The 18,717-nt window shown below is 34.7% G+C and overlaps 1 protein-coding gene and 1 non-coding gene across 2 annotated transcripts in view; both read right to left on the reverse strand.

Annotated features, from left to right (window-relative positions):
• ARID2 (AT-rich interaction domain 2) overlaps positions 1 to 18,717 on the reverse strand; it is a 171,469-nt gene that overhangs the window by 67,022 nt on the left and 85,730 nt on the right. The window contains exons 4-6 of the mRNA XM_007463831.1: positions 15,552 to 15,685; positions 10,087 to 10,305; positions 6,373 to 6,440 (exon numbers count right to left, since the gene is read on the reverse strand). Of these exons, the coding sequence (XP_007463893.1) occupies positions 6,373 to 6,440; positions 10,087 to 10,305; positions 15,552 to 15,685 (421 nt within the window). The remainder of the gene's footprint in view (positions 1 to 6,372; positions 6,441 to 10,086; positions 10,306 to 15,551; positions 15,686 to 18,717) is intronic.
• TRNAR-CCG (transfer RNA arginine (anticodon CCG)) lies at positions 16,620 to 16,691 on the reverse strand. Its single transcript has one exon. It is a non-coding gene; the product is annotated as a tRNA-Arg (tRNA).

The following is an 18,717-nucleotide window of genomic DNA, read 5'->3' on the forward strand; positions in this document are numbered from 1 at the left end:
CACTCTTTCTAGACAATGATACAGAGACAATAAACCCAAGAGGTCATTGCAATTACTAAACTGAGAAGACGTTATATATATATGTTCTCTCTCTCTCTACGTATATATGTATATACACCCAGCTAATTCAGGTCCAAAAAAGACCATACCTTAGGAATAAAGATAAACTAGTCCTGTATTCGTCATAACAAAACTTAAAAACAACTATCCATATATTAGTTAAAAGCATGCCAGAACAATGTGCAACATTCTTGGAAGACAGCAAAAAACAGACACTAAATAATGTAACAGTCCCAATACCTATATCTAATAAAAAATTACTAGATGTACAAAGGAAGTGGGAAACATGACTCATAACTGAGACAAAACTCAGTTTCAACAAAAAAACCCCAGAAACAATAAAAATAGTGAAACTAGCAGACAAGAACATTAAAACAACTATTATTAAACATGTTGAAGGATTTAAAAGAAAATATGAACATAACTAAGATGAATGTGGGACAATATAAAAGAGAATCAAATGGAATTTCTAGAGCTGAAAAACATAATATCTGAAACAAAAAAATATGACTAGATGGGCTTAATTGGAAAAGAGAAAATAAAGATATAACAATAGAAACTATTCACAATGAAGTACACAGAAAACAAAAAGGTCTAAAAACAATGAACAGAGCCACAGGGGCCTGCAGAACAGTTCCAGAAAAGCAGGAGGGGAAACAAAAAATTTCTGAAGAAATAACTGCCAAAAACTTCCCAAATTTCATGAAAAATACCAAACGAAGAAGCTAAATAAACCTCAAGCAAAACAAAACTAACTAAATAAATATAAAAACCACAACAAGGCACATTAAAAAAATCAATGACAAAGAGAACACCTTAAAAGCAGTCAGATAAAACATATCACAAAAGGAAGAACAATAAGAATGAAACTAACTTATTGTCAGTAATAATGCAAACAACACGAAAATGAAATGTTACCTTTAAAATGCTCATAAAGTATAAATAGTCTGAATGCATTGATGAAAAGGAAGAAATTATACACTGAAAGGCACACTGAAGGAAGCAGAAGAAAGCCTCAACTATAAGCCATCTATAAGAAACACTATATATAAAACTACAGATGAAAAGCACAGTGATGGAAAAAGATATTTGATGAAAACATTAACCATAAAAATGCTGATGTTGATAATATCAGACAAGAGACTTCAGGATAAGGGAAATTACCAGAGGTCAGGGAGAATAATTCATAATGACAAATAAAATCATCAAGAAAATATAATAATCCTAAATGTACATGCCACTAATAATTGAGGTTCAAAACACATGAAGCAAAAACTGACAGAACTGATAGGGGATACAGACATTCGTAATTACAGTTGATAATTCCAACACTCATCTCTCAAGAAATCATAGAGCAATTATATAGAAAAGCATTAATGATACAGAAATCTTGAACAACACTGACAATGATATCAATTTAATTGTTATCAACAAATATTATATCCAACAATAGTACAACAAACATTCTTTTCAAGTGTGCATAAAACATTCACCAGAAAGACCATATGCTGAGCCATACAACAAGTCTTGATAAGTTTAAAGAAGATTTAAGTCATACAGAATACGTTCTCTGACAAAAATGGAATAATGCACAACAAAAGTAGTATATAAATCAAAAAATAAGAAAACAGAGATGGGGTTGTTCTATTGTCCCTGCAATTATCTAAGAAGACGTAAAAGTATTAACTTATTAAACTAGTAAGGATTAGAATATAATCTCTAATGAGAAAACAGAAAAAGTATATGTAAAAACTAAGTGGGCAGAAAACTGAATAATAAACAATACTCAGTCAAATCAATTCAAAAAAGGTAAGAAAGGAGAAGGAAAGAAAACAAACCTGAACAGGCAGGACATAAAGAAACCAATTCAGAGCACGGTAAATTTAAACATAACTGTACCAAAATTACAATTAATGTAAATGGAATAAATGCACTAATTTAAAAACAAAGTTTTGGGCTTCCCTGGTGGCGCAGTGGTTGAGAGTCTGCCTGCCAATGCAGGGGACGCGGGTTCGTGCCCCGGTCTGGGGAGATCCCACATGCTGTGGAGTGGCTGGACACGTGAGCCATGGCCTCTGAGCCTGCGCTCCGCAACGGGAGAGGCCACAACAGTGAGAGGCCACAACAGTGAGAGGCCCGCGTACCACACACACACACACACAAAACCCAAAGTTTTTCACAGGGGAAAAAAAAAGCTGAAATATATGTTATTTACAAAAAAAACATTCACCTATAATATAAGGATAAAAAAGACTGAAAGTAAAATATGAACTATATAGGGCTTCCCTGGTGATGCAGTGGTTGAGAGTCAGCCTGCTGATGCAGGGGACATGGGTTCGTGCCCCAGTCCAGGAAGATCCCACATGACGCAGAGCGGCTGGGCCCGTGAGCCATGGCCGCTGAGCCTGTGCATCCGGAGCCTGTGCTCCGCAATGGGAGAGGCCACAACAGTGAGAGGCCCGCATACCGCAAAAAAATAAATAAATAAAAATAAAATTATGAACTATATAAACACCAACCAAATGGAAGCTGATATAGTTATACTGATATCAGACCCAAAAAAAAAAAAAGGATAAAGGAGACTTAAAGGTAACAAGGATGCTTTATAATATGTTCAATTAACCAGAAAGATGTAACAACTATACCTGTGTGCACTAAATAGCCCATTCTCAAAATATAAAAACACAATTATTATAGAACTATAAGCTAAAAGAAACACATCCTCAATCAAACTGGGTGCTTTTAACATATCTCTCTTCATAAATGAAGAAATAAACAGCTGAAAAAGCCCGTACTTGTGAACTGGTTCATCTGTACCATTTTCCTAGATTCCACATATATGCGTTAATATGAGATATTTGTTTTTCTCTTTCTGACTTACTTCACTCTGTATGACAGTCAGTTTGCAAGGCAGAAATAGAGACAGAGATGTAGAGAACAAATGTATGGACACCAAGTGGGGAAAGCAGGGGAGGGGGGAAGGGAGATGAACTGGGAGATTGGGATTGACATATATACACTAATATGTATAAAACAGATAACTAATAAGAACCTGCTGTAAAGCACAAGGAACTCTACTTCACTTCACTGTACAGTAGGAACACAACACTGTAAAACAACTATACCCCAATTAAAAAAAAAAAAAAAGAGCCAGTACTGACGTGGAACTCTTAAGTATCACGATTAACTGTGTTGCTATAATTTGAAAAGATACATGCACCCCAGTGTTCACTGCAGCAGTATTTACGATAGCCAAGACATGAAAGCAACCTAAATGACCATTGACAGAGGAATGGATAAAGAAAATGTGGTACATATATATAATGTCATATTACTCAGCCATAAAAAAGAACGAAATAATGCCATTTGCAGCAACATGATGGACCTAGAGATCATCATACTAAGTGAAGTAAATCAGACAAAGAAAAATATCATATGATATCGCTTATATGTGGTATCTAAAAAAAACGGTACAAACGAACTTATTTACAAAACAGAAAGAGTCACAGATGTAGAAAACAAGCTTATGGTTACCAAAATCAAAAGCGGGAAGAGGGGTATGAATTAGGAGATTGGGATTAACATATACACACTATTATATATAAAACAGATAACTAAAAAGGACCTACTGAATAGCACAGAGAACTCTACTCAATATTCTGTAATAACCTATATGGGAAAAAAATCTAAAAAAGAATGGATATATGTATATGTATAAAAGATTCATTTTGCTACATAGATGAAACTAACAAAACACTGTATATCGACTATACTCCAATAAAAAATTTTTTAGAAAATGATTAACTGGGGCTTCCCTGGTGGCGCAGTGGTTGATAGTCTGCCTGCCGGTGCAGGGGGCGCGGGTTCGTGCCCCAGTCTGGGAGGATCCCACGTGTCATGTTGCGGCTGGGCCCATGGGCCATGGCCGCTGAGCATGCGCGTCCGGAGCCTGTGCTCCGTGGCAGGGGAGGCCACAGCAGTGAGAGGCCCGCGTACCGCAAAAAAAAAACAAACAAACAAACAAACAAAACAAAAAAACAAACAAAAAATGATTAACTGTGTTGGCTTAACTGTCATATATAGAAACTTACACCCAACAACTTCAGAATACAGGCATACCTTGAAGATATTGCAGATTCAGTTCCAGACCACCGCAATAAAATGAACATCGTAATAAAGTGAGTCAGCACAAAGTTGGTTTCCCAGTGCATATAAAAGTTATGTTTATACTACACTGTAGTCTATGAAGTGTGCAACAGCATTATGCCTAAAAAAACAGTGTACATACCTTGAATAGGAAATACTTTATTGCTAAAAAAATGGTAACCATCATCTGAACCTTCAGTGAGTCACAGTAGTAAAATCAAAGATCACTGATCACAGATGACCAAAACAAATATAATAATAATAAAATAATAATGAAAAAGTTTGGAATATTGAGAATTACCAAAATGGGACACAGAGACATGAAATGAGCAAATGCTGTTGGAAAAATGGCACTGATAAACTTGCTCATCGCGAGGTTGCCACAAACCTTAAAGTTGTAAAAATGTATATGCAAAGCACAATAAAGTGAAGGGCAATAAAACAAGATATGCCTGTATATATTATTTTCAAATACACACGGAGTGCTTATAAAATCTGATCAATGCTAAGCTACCAAATAAAGGGTGAAAACATTTCAAAGGTTTAAAATTATACACAGTATGTTTCTCCGAACATACTGAAATTCAGTTAGATATTAAGAAGAAAAGGAAACTAGAAAATTTTTCATACGTTTTTGGAAATTAAGAAAATTCCCTTCTAAATAATCCATGTTTCAGAGAGAAAATCGTAATTGAAATATGAAGATATTTTAAAATGAGTTATAATAAAAACATGAAATATCAAAATTGGAAGTATAAAGTTAAATGTGTGCTTGGATGGAATTTTATGGCTTCAAATGTATATATTAGAAAAAATTTTTAAAAAATCAATAACTGTAAGCGCCAGCTCAAGAAATTAGAAAAAGTGAAGAAACTTAAACCCAAAGAATACAGTATAAGAATAAAATATAAATAGCAGAAATTAATGAGAACACAAAACAGAGGTTATCATCTATTCATCTTCAACATATTGGTGTCTTCTTGATTTCATATGATTAGTGACTATACTGACAAACCCATTCCCCATTGTGATTGCATGTGTTACTTCAGTGTACTTTTTTGTGCATCTTACATTTTACTCACCAGTTTTCTGGAGTTATAGAAATTATCTGCTTAACTACAATCAAGAGACTTGGCTTTTAGTGGGTGGGGTAAGGACAGAATATAAAACTTTAGTGAGCTTGTAAAACTGGGGATTAAAAATGCAACTCCATATCATGGTGAGAAATTTGAAGGTTTAACACCCCTAAGAAAGGGAGACAAAAGGGATTGACTGTCTCTGCGTGAGCTTTCAGTTAAAAACAATCCATGATATATTCACCACTAGACTGCTCCACATCTCCCATGGATTTGTTTTTACCATCAGAGTAGTCAGAAAAATCTCCAATAAAAAAATTAATATAAAGTCATTCTGATCAGTATTTCCTTTCAAGTGACTGGCAAAAGCAACACAGAAGTGAAGAAATACTCTCCAACCAATCTGTACAAAAATCCTACAGAAAGAAATCTGCTGAAATTTATAAACCAACATTATAAAACACAAAGGAATAATCCACCAAGTCAGAATCAGCAGAATTAGAGTTGCAGGAGGCTTAGACATTAGCATTATCAGGTATGTGTATATGTACATATCTTTAAGCTTACATTTATATTTTACATATAAAATATATGATATATTCATGTTTATATATCATATATTTAATTAATATATAATTTAATTATATTAATAAAAAGCTATTTTAAATATATATTTTAAAAATTATAAAAGTATAAAAGGAGAAGATCAAAAAGGGAAAATTTGAAAAATTACAATGAGAATTTCTAGAAATTAAAACACAGTCACTATAATAAAACTTAACAAACAAATCAAGTGGCATATTAGACACAGCTGAAGAGTGATTAAGTGAACTGAAAAAGAATCCTAAGGAAATTACCAGGACTGCTACTCACAGTCTGGGTATCCTTTGATTTACTGCTTTTATTACAGAATTATCATTCTCAGAAATCTATGTATGATAACTAAAAATTTTACTTCTGTTTATTAGCTATTCTAAACAATTTTTTACTCAAGTTAATCACAATTTGTATATAAAATAAGCAACCACTGACCCTTGGCCCTTGGCTACATGTAATTCAATGGTTCAATATTTTACTTTATGTGAATTACCTTAACAAAATCTCTATCAGTCTTCTCCTTCCATTCTTCTCCAAATACAGTAGAAAAGGATCCTAAAGCTAAAAGAATAATAGTGTATTCAGTAAAATGAAATTATTTCTTTCACTTAGTTCCTTAATAGGTAGGTTTGGAAAAACAGTAAAACTACATTTTAGGATACCTTGTTCATTAAAAATTGTTTCATAATAAATGATAGAAAGTCATGATAATTTCTTTTGAAATACTGTTTTTTTAAATTATAGAATTTAAAGAAAGCTTATGTCACTACAATCTAAAAATACACAACTCACTTTCATAATAGTTATACAGACAATAAGAAAAAAATGAGGGTACTGTAATAGTTACTCTGCATTAGTTTTCATTTGTAGAAGAGAAACATATTAAAAAGTCAAACTGATGCTACTGCTATTAGATTGCCAAACTGTTATAACTTTAAATCTTCATAGTCATTTCAAAAAGAATTATGTAATTCATATTTGAAATATTTGTGGACAAGGCATTCTTTGGGAATAATTCCCACAATGAAATCTCCTTTAGGAAACATTCTCAGCTATAGCTTGTTTGTATTTCTTGATAAAGTTATCAGGAGCAAAGTCAAACCATCTATTTTCAAAAGCTTCTTAATAACACCCTGCCCCCTCCGGACAACAGAGGTTAAGGTATACAGATACATATCGCTTTTCTCTCCTCTGCATTGCTAACTCATTTTGTCAGTTACAGGACCAGACAGGAAAGCTGTATCATACAAATGTCTAAGCTGTGACACAATAGGCATCTACCTTTAAAAATTAGGTAGGTACTTTCATCAACTACCTGTAATTATCTGTATTCTGTAATGAAAGCTATTGGTTTTCAAATGCAGAGAGAAAACTATGTATTGGCAATTTTTAACAGAAAAACTAGTTTTATGAATGTAATTCTTTAAAAAAACCAAAGTAAATCTCCTTAAATGGATGTGCTGTGACATGCATAACATATGGATATATTTTCTGTTGTAAAAGATTTACTGAATGTTTGCAGTCTTATCACGCCTTTAAGTATAGATCTAATATTTTTACTTAATACTGAGTTAAAGTTGTAAAGTACTTAGGTTAGAATAAGACTATTCATTGAAAAAGTACTAATAAGGGTGAAGAATGGAAACAGTTTAACATTATATTGATATTAGGATCATGGGGACATGATATAAAGAACAGATTTGAAGTTTTTAATAAATAAGTTTAACTACAGTGACCTAAAGAAGAATTTCATAAAATATCAAATTTATATAGACGTAGCAGCTGAATCAGAAAAATGAAGTCCACACCCTACTAAAGGGACAAAATTTTGTTTGTCCTGAAGAAAACCTTATATAGAAAAACTTCACTGGGAAAAGAATACTGAATGGAAATATAAGATGGAAAAATTAAATTTTTGTCACATGGAATTTTTATTATACTTCTTCAAACACATATATGTATAAACATTCCACACCTTCAAAGAAAGTGGTATTTACATTTTCTCTCAATTAAAATTCCATGCCCTAAAAAAATTCAAAACCTCTCAAGAGCCTTATGAAATATACCCATAATCAAATATACCCTTCATCTTCAAACTCAAAAGAATTATTTTCATAATGTAAAACCACTGTTTTAAGTATACGGTCTTCATAAAGTCCCTATGTACTCTGGAACTCTAAACTTCTAACTGTTGAAATAAAAGAAACATCCATTAAACAGCATTTGCTAAATTATTAATGTTTTAGATTGCTACTCTACATAATAATTTAGTCTGAGATGAACAAAAACGCTAAAGAATGCAAGAAGATAAACTGGGTGTAAAGAATGTCATGCCTCAGCGCATCAAAGCTGGTAAGCTCACTTTTATCATATATACAAATGTAATTCTTATTCAATGATTAAATGGTAAGAATTCACTAAAATTATTCTGGTCTGAGAATATTTACTATTTTTAAAAACTTCATTTTAAGATTTCTAAAAAAATGTGAAACAATTTTAAACCATTCTATATTAAATGCTGAAAAATGTCTTTAAAAGATCAAAATGAAATATCAGGAAGCAAAGAAAATGAGGGTGAGATGGAAATCTACCAAATTTAGATCTTCAAAGTTACAATACAAACTGATAAGTGCTAATCTTTGTTCCTCCTCCAAGTAACCAAGAATAGTTTCTGGCAGGGTAAGAAACTCATTTTCACTTTTGTTTAATTTCAAAATGTCTTCATACAAAATAAGTACATGTTAAATTGTAAGGACTCCTACTTAGGAAATTCCCTGGCGGTCCAGTGGTTAGGACTCCGTGCTCTCACTGCCGAGGGGCTGGTTCAATCCCTGGTCAGGGAACTAAGGGACTGGTTCAACCCCTGCTCAGGGAACTAAGATCCCACAAGCCGTGCGGCATGGCCAACAACAACAACAACAACAACAACAACAAAGGAATCCTACTTAGATAATCCCAAATAAAAGTATGTTTGAAAATTACACTACTGACCCAAATTACAGAAAAATGAACTCATTTGCAAACACATCACTGTTTAAACATAAAAATACTCATGAACCTATGAAATATTACATGAAATTCTCAGACTATATCTACTGTTCTATATAATTTCCTATATGATAATTTCAAAATATATCAATACCTTAATCCATTAATAGAATATACTTCTGACAAAAGAAGTTACATGGTATTGGGGTAGAAGGAGAGTTGAGAAGCAAGAAAAAATTTTATGTCAGTAACATTCAGCTGACATAGAATATTTTAAAAAGAAAAACTATAGCAGGAAAAAATTTCAAAACATATTTTCTAAATCCCTATTAAACTAGGGATTACTAGTTAAACTGCTCAATTAAAGAATTGAGCAATTTGGTCTGAAAAGTAACCTAGATTTGAGATAATTGCACAGAACACAAAGAACGTGATTTATAAAAACCTACAAATAACAAATCCTACGAGTAAAAAAATATGAAATATTTGATCATTCTTATTTTGATTATTTATGCAGCAATTTTTCAAATTCATTGATCTAAATTGCTTAGTTAAAAATTATAACTACACACCAGCAGAAACAGACTTCAGGAAACAATTTCTTCCAGGTCCTATTTTTCGCTATCAGAATTTTGTATCAAACAATTTTCTCAAATCAACAAACCCACATTTACTATAAGAAAAATACAGCATTTTAATTTCAAAAGCTCTAGTGAGGCTTTTATTATTCAAATATATAAGGTTAAAAAAATCCAAACATTCATTATTTCAAATAATACATTTAATATCAGGCTTCCCTGGTGGCACAGTGGTTGAGAATCTGCCTGCCAATGCAGGGAATATGGGTTCGAGCCCTGGTCTGGGAAGATCCCACATCCCGCGGAGCAACTGGGCCCGTGAGCCACAATTCCTGAGCCTGCGCGTCTGGAGCCTGTGCTCCGCAACAAGAGAGGCCGCGATAGTGAGAGGCCCGCGCACCACGATGAAGAGAGGCCCCCCGCTTGCCGCAACTAGAGAAAGCTCTCGCACAGAAACAGAGAGCCAACACAGCCATAAATTAATTAATTAATAATAATAATACATTTAATATAACAAAAGGAAATGAAGAATGCTAGTATATTGCCTAATAAAAAGTACCTTCCCCCTTAAAAACCTTTAAAAAAAAATCTATAACACCTTTAATACAATGATTATACAAAACATTAAGGCTAAAACTTACTGTCATCAAACACCCCGGCATTAGCAAGCAATAAAGTGATGATTTTAGGGTCTTTTTCAAGTTGCATGACATGTTTGCTTTCATTTGATAGGAGAGTGCATACATTAATAGCAAAGTCCACTTCATTTGGGAGTCCAGATAATAGTGAAAGCACCAATTTATTATAATCATTTGGCGAATTGAAGTCCATAGACAGCCCATAACTTTGACGCAGATAATCTAACAAAGACAAAAACGAAAACACTGTTAACTATATCAAGGATTAGAAACCTTTTATGGTTAATATCTTCTGAATACAGGACAGAAGCTTGTTTTCTTTTATAAAATATAAACTGAGTAGAAGTTTAGAGTTCAACTTTCTAAACTTAAGTGAAAATTACATTCCTCAAAAAGTATTAAAATATAAAAAATGTACATATTCTGTTGGATATCATTGCGAAATTACTATTGTATCTTTATTTTAATTTACCTTGTCTACATTTTTTATTCTTGTATTTCAAGGGACTTATTCCAATTTTTAAATACTATAAGCCAAAAAGACTGGTTCCTTTCAAATTTTTAACAATATCACGTTTCTAAACACGCTGCCAACCTTCTTTACCCAATTTTGGGAGGATTATTACTTGTTTAGGACAGATTTATTGCCACATAATATGTAAAATTCATGCTTTTTAGTTCTACAGTTCTATGAGTTTTGATCGTCTTTTAACCACAACCACAATGGAGAGAGAGAGTATTTCTATCACCCCAAAGAAGTTTCTTTATGCTCCTTTGTAGTTGATCCTCTCTTCTATCCATAAACAACCACTGATCTACTTTATTTCAAAATGCCAATTAAACAGAATCACACAATATATCTTTTTGTGCCTGATTTATTTCATTTAGCAAAATGCTTTTGACGTTAGTATCCATTTTGATGTGTGTATCAGTAGTTGGTTCCTTTTTACTGCCATAGTATGGCTGTAACATAATTTGTTTAGCCATTCCCTAGTTGAAGGACATTTGGACTGTGTCCAGTTTTTGGCACTTCTGAATACAGTTGCTGTAAACATTCACATACAGGACTTTGTGCGGACATATTTCTTCATTTCTCTTGGATTGCTGGGTCATACAAAGTGTATGTTTAACTTTGCAAGAAACTGTGAAACTGTTTTCCAAAGTGGTGGTAACATTCTGTCTTTCCACCAGCGATGTATGAGAGAGTTCCTGGTGCTATACATCCTTGTCGGCACTTAATACTGTCAGTTTAAAATATTCTGAATATGAGTCACTTATCTAATATTTATTTTGTAAATATTTCCTCCCGATAGTGAATGGTTTACCTTTTCATTTTCTTAACAATGTCTTCAAAGAGAAGTTTTAATTTTGATGAAGTGTGATTTATAAATTTTTACCTCTACAGTTCATGCTTTTGTGTCCTAACAAATCTTTTCCTAACTAGGATTTTATGTAGGAGAATTAGAACATTTTCAGAACTTTGAAGGTAGGGAAGATGGGATTACAGAACACTAATATATTTTATACTCATAATATATACATATTAGAAAATGTTATATTTCTAGAAATACTGATTCTTAATTGGTGCAGTTTAGGCCTTGGCAGCTACGTCCTGAGACATATACCCCTAGTACATTTTTCACATAAAGATCTAATTAGTTTAATGGGAAAAGGCAAGAAACAAGAGTTAGAAAACTGCTAGATGAAACATTTCAGAAAAATATGGATTTGAAAAAAAATCTTTTAAAAATGTCACTAAATGGAATGCAAGTAAGAATCTATTGTCACAACATGCCACAGAAGAAAATCATGTAAGAAACTTCTTCATTTCCCAGTGTAGATATCTGAGGAGACACCTCTACAATTCTAAAATATTCTAGGAATTTCTCCAATAAGAAGTATCACAATACACTTATAAATGAATAAGACACCGATTCTTTATAATATTTAAGGTTGAACAATAATATGTTGTTCATTTTTTATAATCTTGAAAAGTAAAATTTCTTATAAATAACATAAATATCTGGGGAAAATGTAACATAACTTCTGTGAATATAGGGATTTTGATATTTCTATACCGCACAGTGGAATTGATCATGAGATGCCAAGTCTCAGCAATAATTAAGTTTTTAGATTCCACAAAATTTTCATGCAAATCTCTTCAATAGAAAACAAATTGGAACCTATATTCAACATCTGTCACAGTCTTCTTTATGTGCTTTCAATATGATCTTGGAATTGTTCTGTTTGCTACTGAAGAATAACAGATGCCATCATATACTCAATTCAATACATCCTTACGTGAATGACTTTGCCAAAAGTCATCTCCAATTAAAATAAAATGAATAAATATGATAATTGTGAAAAGTCCTCTAATTATATGAGGCTTGGTAAAGATTCCTATGATAATATATGAGAAAATGCTTACAAGATTTTTAGACCCTCCCTTCCCATCCCCAAGGAGGTATGATTAAATAGCTACAATGTTATAATGTGAATGGGATCGGAAATTTTCAACATTCTTGACTCAATGTTTATACAAAGGCATCACTGCTGACAAACTAATTGAATCTGAGGTAATCTCTTTGTTTTCAGTTCAGAGGAAAGGGAGAATTGTTCCTGGAGTGCTGTTTACATTAAAGATATTAGGCAGTACATTCTTTCCATTGATATTGGCAGTGATTGCTGTAGTTCAAATGTCTATAAGAATATGGGACATGTAAAGGAAAATCTTTGCTCAAATACAACTGATAAAACTAAAATAATACATCTTCCTGTATAAGCTCTCCCAAATTTACGTAACAAAAATGCGAATGGATAGGGTGCTTGGCCTCCTTTGACCAAAATGATTGAATTGGATTAAATGATCACTAAAATCCTTGCTAGCTCTAAAATTCTGCAATTCTATTAATTTCAATGAGTTGTCATGTACCAATTTTGCCTTCCATAATTTTTCTACTAAAGATAATGCAAATAAATTAAAAAAATTTAATTTAGAAACTAATTAATTTTTAAATTTTAAAGTGTAAGAGAAGATAAACAAAAAGTCCTTAGTAATCTACACTACAATTCTGCAGAACTGACTGTATCCAAATCAATACCAAGGAAGAAAGAATAAAGACGGAAACGAAAAAATTAGGTATTTATGGCATGGAAAAGTATGAAAAACTATGCAAATAAAATGACCATATTTTGATGCCAATACTTACTAATTCTAAAATTCAAAGCAAAATCTATGAATACTTTTTTGGCCACTTCAAGTCACTGGGCAAAAGGCATCAGTATCCTTAAAGGAAAATTTGGTCCCATATTCTATCAATGTACAATATTCTATCATGACAATTATGAGTAGAATTGCACTTCATACTAAATGCCAATTTATTATATTACCTTTCAAAATACTGTTTTAGAATACCTTTTCTTAATATCAACAACATAAGCATCTCTAGATAAAATACATTTATCCAAATACATTAATCTAAACCTATAAGAAGAGTAAGGCTGTATAATCAAGGATGTACACACAAATCTTTTAAACATTCTTATTAAAATTTCCTAAGGCTCTTAATCTACCACCATGTAATTCTACTTTGGTGTTTATTTACACACACACAAACACACACACACATATATATTGACAGCTATGAAGCTTACTATATTTCCTTAATGGCATTTGAAAAGAATCATCAGTGAAGGATTTGTTTTATATATTGATGGTCATGTTAAATTTTTAGAACACTGTCATAATGTTGCTATGGCTCCTTCTAGAAAAATAAAAAGCACCTTCAAATTCATAAATGCTGCCCTGCAACACTACCTCTTTTCAGTCTGAATTAGATATATTGTAGTCTGATGTTCCCCAGCAACTCCTAGTTTTTTCTCCTTTCATGAGTCCCCAATCCTGATTTTGTCAAACATGTTACATATGTTACATAACTACTCAGATTCTCCTTAAAAAAAAAAAAAAGACAGACATATGACAGCATATCAGAAAGGAGTTATTGTAACACCAGATCAAGAAATTGTCATTCCCTTAAAAATTGTGTAGCTCTATCAATGACTTTCATTAGGCTTCTGAAATACCAGAAATATCTTTTTTCTTGAAGTAAATCATGTTTAATTAGGGGAGAGGGACCAAAAAAAAAAAACAGATCCAGAAAAAAATTTCATTTTAAACAAGATCTAATGTAGAAATGGAGAAGCTGGAATAGACACCAAACTCTATTTAAGCTACAAGAATGGACAGTTCTGCTGTTGATGAAATATAGGAACAACACAGTTACAAGATGGTCTTAAAGGTCTTTAGTACAAGGTCTCATTCAATGTAGGAATACCCTCTATAACATCCTTGAATTAGATAATGGTCATTTAGCTATTTTTAAAAACAGGAAGCATATCACCTAACAAGTCACCCCATTTTATTTAATCAGCTTAAGCTATTAGTAAGATCTTCTACATGGTGACTTAAAATGTTCCCTTTTAACAGTAGTTCTTGAGGTAATAACTTCTCATTAAATATAAAGGTAGATTTGGTTTGCACTCACCACTGCCACCACCCCTCCCAAGCCCCAACTATACAAAAGCATCAGATGAGAAAGCCTCTTCTAACGGAGATCACAGATTCTAGGAGATCCTGTTTCCTCAGCTGATTGGGGAAGAAACAGAGTCAAATTCAACATGAAAGAAACTGAAAATAGATAATGGAAAATTTAAATCAGTGATACTGGCACAAACAATGGAGCTTAAAACTAAGGATTACCTAAGAGATTGGTATTAGTACCAATGAAGAATAATAAAGATCTAGATAATTGTATATTTTATAAAGAACATACCCTTGAAAAAGATGTATCTCCTCCTCTTTTTCAGGCCAAATGTTGGTGATTAAAGAAAAGAGATGCTTACCTCTTCAGAGCTCTCTTCCCAAGTATCACTGTCTCAACCCCCCGAGCCACAAACAACGGAACTCCCATCTATTCTGTCTCAAGAACCTCTTTAGTAGACTCTCAACCTGATTATTTCCAACTTGAGTCCTGCTCTTTTTAGCTGCAGATTCCTCTATAACCATTACAAGAATGACATGAATGAAAAGAATCTTAAATCCCTGGTACCATGGCAGGAAAACAGTTGAATAGTAAGAAACATTTCTGAGAAATTCTGGTGCTTGTAGAAAATCTAGTAGATGCTGTGAGTACTCCTCTGGCTTCCCTAATCCTAACAGGACCTTCCTCTCCTCATTTTAGTAACTATTCAGGTTAAACTAATCTTTAGACAAAGAAATAATTTTAAAACTTCACTTGAAAATACAGATATATTTGTAACGCTAAATTCCTGCAACTAAAAATCTTATATGCAGGCTATGACAGAAAGGGCCCTCATACCAATTAGTTCAATTTAATTCATTGGACGATGTCTATTTTCCTAATTCAAAACTGTGGAACTATGCCTTGTTCATTTCCAGTGATATTTACCTGACACACTGTGTTGCTGGTAATTGTAGGAAGATGGAATTGCACCAATAGGAAGCTGTGGTTTGGGATTGCCTGGTGGTACCTCATCATCATCCTCCCCAAAATGATGAACTTTCTCGTACTTTTCTAGGTAACTGAAATAGAAAAACAGTACAGCAGAGATTTAAAATAGATTTACATCTTGTTTTTTAACTCCCACCACATATATCTGGTTTCCTTTTCTAGAGGCCCTAAATTTAAAATAATAATAATAACAAGATACCACAAACCTCATATTAGTGGGACAGTCACTTCAGCAGTAATACTGAAGACAAACTCACTGTAATGGTTCTAAAAGTGTTTTTAAATTTTCAGAAAAGACCACACCACTGCTCAAATAAAAATGTAAAAGTAAAGAATATCAAAGGACAACTACATGTAGATGAACAACAGTACATTTATTCACTGATTTAAAAAAATTATACATGGTCACTGTAAAAACCACGTGAAGGGGCTTCCCTGGTGGCACAGTGGTTGAGAATCTGCCTGCCAATGCAGGGGACACAGGTTTAAGCTCTGGTCCTGGAAGATCCCACATGCTGCGGAGCAACTAAGCCCATGCACCACAACTATTGAGCCTGTGCTCTAGAACCCATGAGCCACAACTAGTGAGCCCGGTTGCCGCAACTACTGAAGCCCACGCACCTAGAGCCTGAGCTCCGCAACAAGAGAAGCCACTGCAATGAGAAGCCCGCGCACTGCAACGAAGAGTAGGCCCCACTCGCCACAACTAGAGGAAGCCCGTGTGCAGTAACGAAGACCCAACACAGACAAAAATAAATAAATTTATTAAAAAAAAAAAAAAACACGTGAAAATGAGAAGACGCCCTGGCCTCCACATCTCATCACAGATAACTACAGGTTCATGTGTTTTCTGTATATTTTCTATGCATGTTTTTATCTAACAGCATATTTTAGAGATCTGAGCATGTCAATACACACAGTACTACCTCAGTCTTTTTTTTTTTTTCCTTTTAAACTTTATTTATTTGGCTGTGCTGCGTCTTAGTTGAGGCATGCACGATCTGGTTCCCCACCAGGGATCGAACCCGGGCCCCCTGCATTCGGAGTGCAGAGTCTTAACCACTGGACCACCAGGGAAGTCCCTACATGAGTCTTTTTTAATGGCTGTATAATATATGGTCCTATTGATACATCATAATTTAACAAGATCTCTAGTGCTGTAACTAGCTATGTTCAGTTTTGCTTTTTGCTATTACAAGTCATGCAGCAATAAGATTAATTTCAGCACTTGTTTAAATACTTTTCTCTCAATAGACACTGGAAATGGTATTATCAACTTTAAACAGCAATACGGCCAAATTCTCACCCAAAACTGATGTGCCCAATACATTTTGACCAATTTATAAGACAGTTCCTGTATTCCCCACTGGATCACCGTTACAGGGTATGGTCAATCTTCTTAAAATTAACTAGAATTAAATTCCCAAATTTACAATAAGATTCCCACAAGAAAGATTTTTAAATAGGGAAACAATTGATCAAATCCATGTCAAATACAACACTGTAACTAATGAACCTGTTACTACACTTCATAAGAACTTAAGCTGATTAATACCAGAGTAAAGTTCTAAATGTGATCATTTTATAGATCAATCCTTCCATCATTCCTGATCCAGGCAGGTACTAAGTCCATTTAGTCACTGTTTTAAAAGTCCTGCAGAGGGAGGGCCTAAAGATGGTGAGGCCTAAGATGTGGAGATCACCTTCCTCCCCACAAATACATGAAAAATACTTCTACATGTGGAACAGCTCCTATAGAACACCTACTGAATGCTGGCAGAAGACCTCAGACTTCCCAAAAGAAAAGAAAATCCCCACGTACCTGAGTAGTGCAAAAGAAAAAAGAAAAAAATCAGAGACAAAAGAATAGGGACGGACCTGCACCTCGGGGAGGGAGCTGCGAAAGAGGAAAAGTTTCCACACACTAGGAAGCCCCTTCACTGGTGGAGACAGGGGGTAGGCAGGAGGGAAGATTTCAAGCCACAGAGGAGAGCGCAGCAACGGGATGCAGAGGGCAAAGCGGAGAGACTCCTGCACAGATGATCGATGCTGGCCAGCACTCACCAGCCCGAGAGGCTTCTCTGCTCACCCACGGGGGCAGGTGGAGGCTGGGAGCTGAGGCTCCAGCTTCGGAGGTCAGACCCCAGGGAGAGGACTGGGGTAGGCTGCGTGAACACAGTCTGAAGGGGGCTAGTGTGCCACAGCTAGCAGGGAGGGAGTCCAGGAAAAAGTCTGGAACTGCCTAAGAGGCAAGAGACCATTGTTTCGGGGTGCACAAGAAGAGGGGATTCACAGCACCGCCTAAACGAGCTCCAGAGACAGCACGAGCTGTGGCTATCAGCACGGACACCAGAGATGGGCATGAGACACTAAGGCTGCTGCTGCCGCCACCAAGAACCTGTGTGCGAGCACAGGTCACTATCCACACCCCCCTTCCGGGGAGCCTGTGCAGCCCGCCACTGCCAGGGTCCCGGGATCCAAGGACAACTTCCCCGGGAGAACACACGGTGAGCCTCAGGCTGGTGCAACGTCATGCCAGCCTCTGCTGCCTCAGGCTAGCCCCGCATTCCGTACCCCTCCCTCCCCCCGGCCTGAGTGAGCCAGAGCCCCTGAATCAGCTGCTCCTTTAACCCCGACCTGTCCGAGTAAAGAACAGACGCCCTCAGATGACCTACACGCAAAGGCAGGGCCAAATCCAAAGCTGAACCTCAGGAGCTGTGCGAACAAAGAAGAGAAAGGGAAATCTCTCCCAGCAGCCTCAGGAGCAGCAGATTAAAGCTCCACAATCAACGTGATGTACCCTGCATCTGTGGAATACCTGAATAACAACGAATCATCCCAAGACAGTGGACTTTGGGAGCAAATGTAGACTTGGGGTTTGCTTTCTGCATCTAATTTGTTTCTGGTTTTATCTTTATCTTAGTTTAGTATTTAGACCTTATTATCACTGGTAGACTGGTTTATTGATTTCATTGCTCTCTTCTTTCTTTTTATTTTTTATTACTTTTTAATTTTTTTATTTTTAGTAATATTTTTAAAATTTTATTTTAATAACTTTTTTTTTTTCTTTCTTTCTTTCTCGTTTTTCTCCCTTTCTTCCCAT

The sequence above is a fragment of the Lipotes vexillifer genome, unplaced genomic scaffold (assembly GCF_000442215.2).
Source record: "Lipotes vexillifer unplaced genomic scaffold, Lipotes_vexillifer_v1.1 scaffold1587, whole genome shotgun sequence".
NCBI classification, from domain to species: domain Eukaryota; kingdom Metazoa; phylum Chordata; class Mammalia; order Artiodactyla; family Lipotidae; genus Lipotes; species Lipotes vexillifer.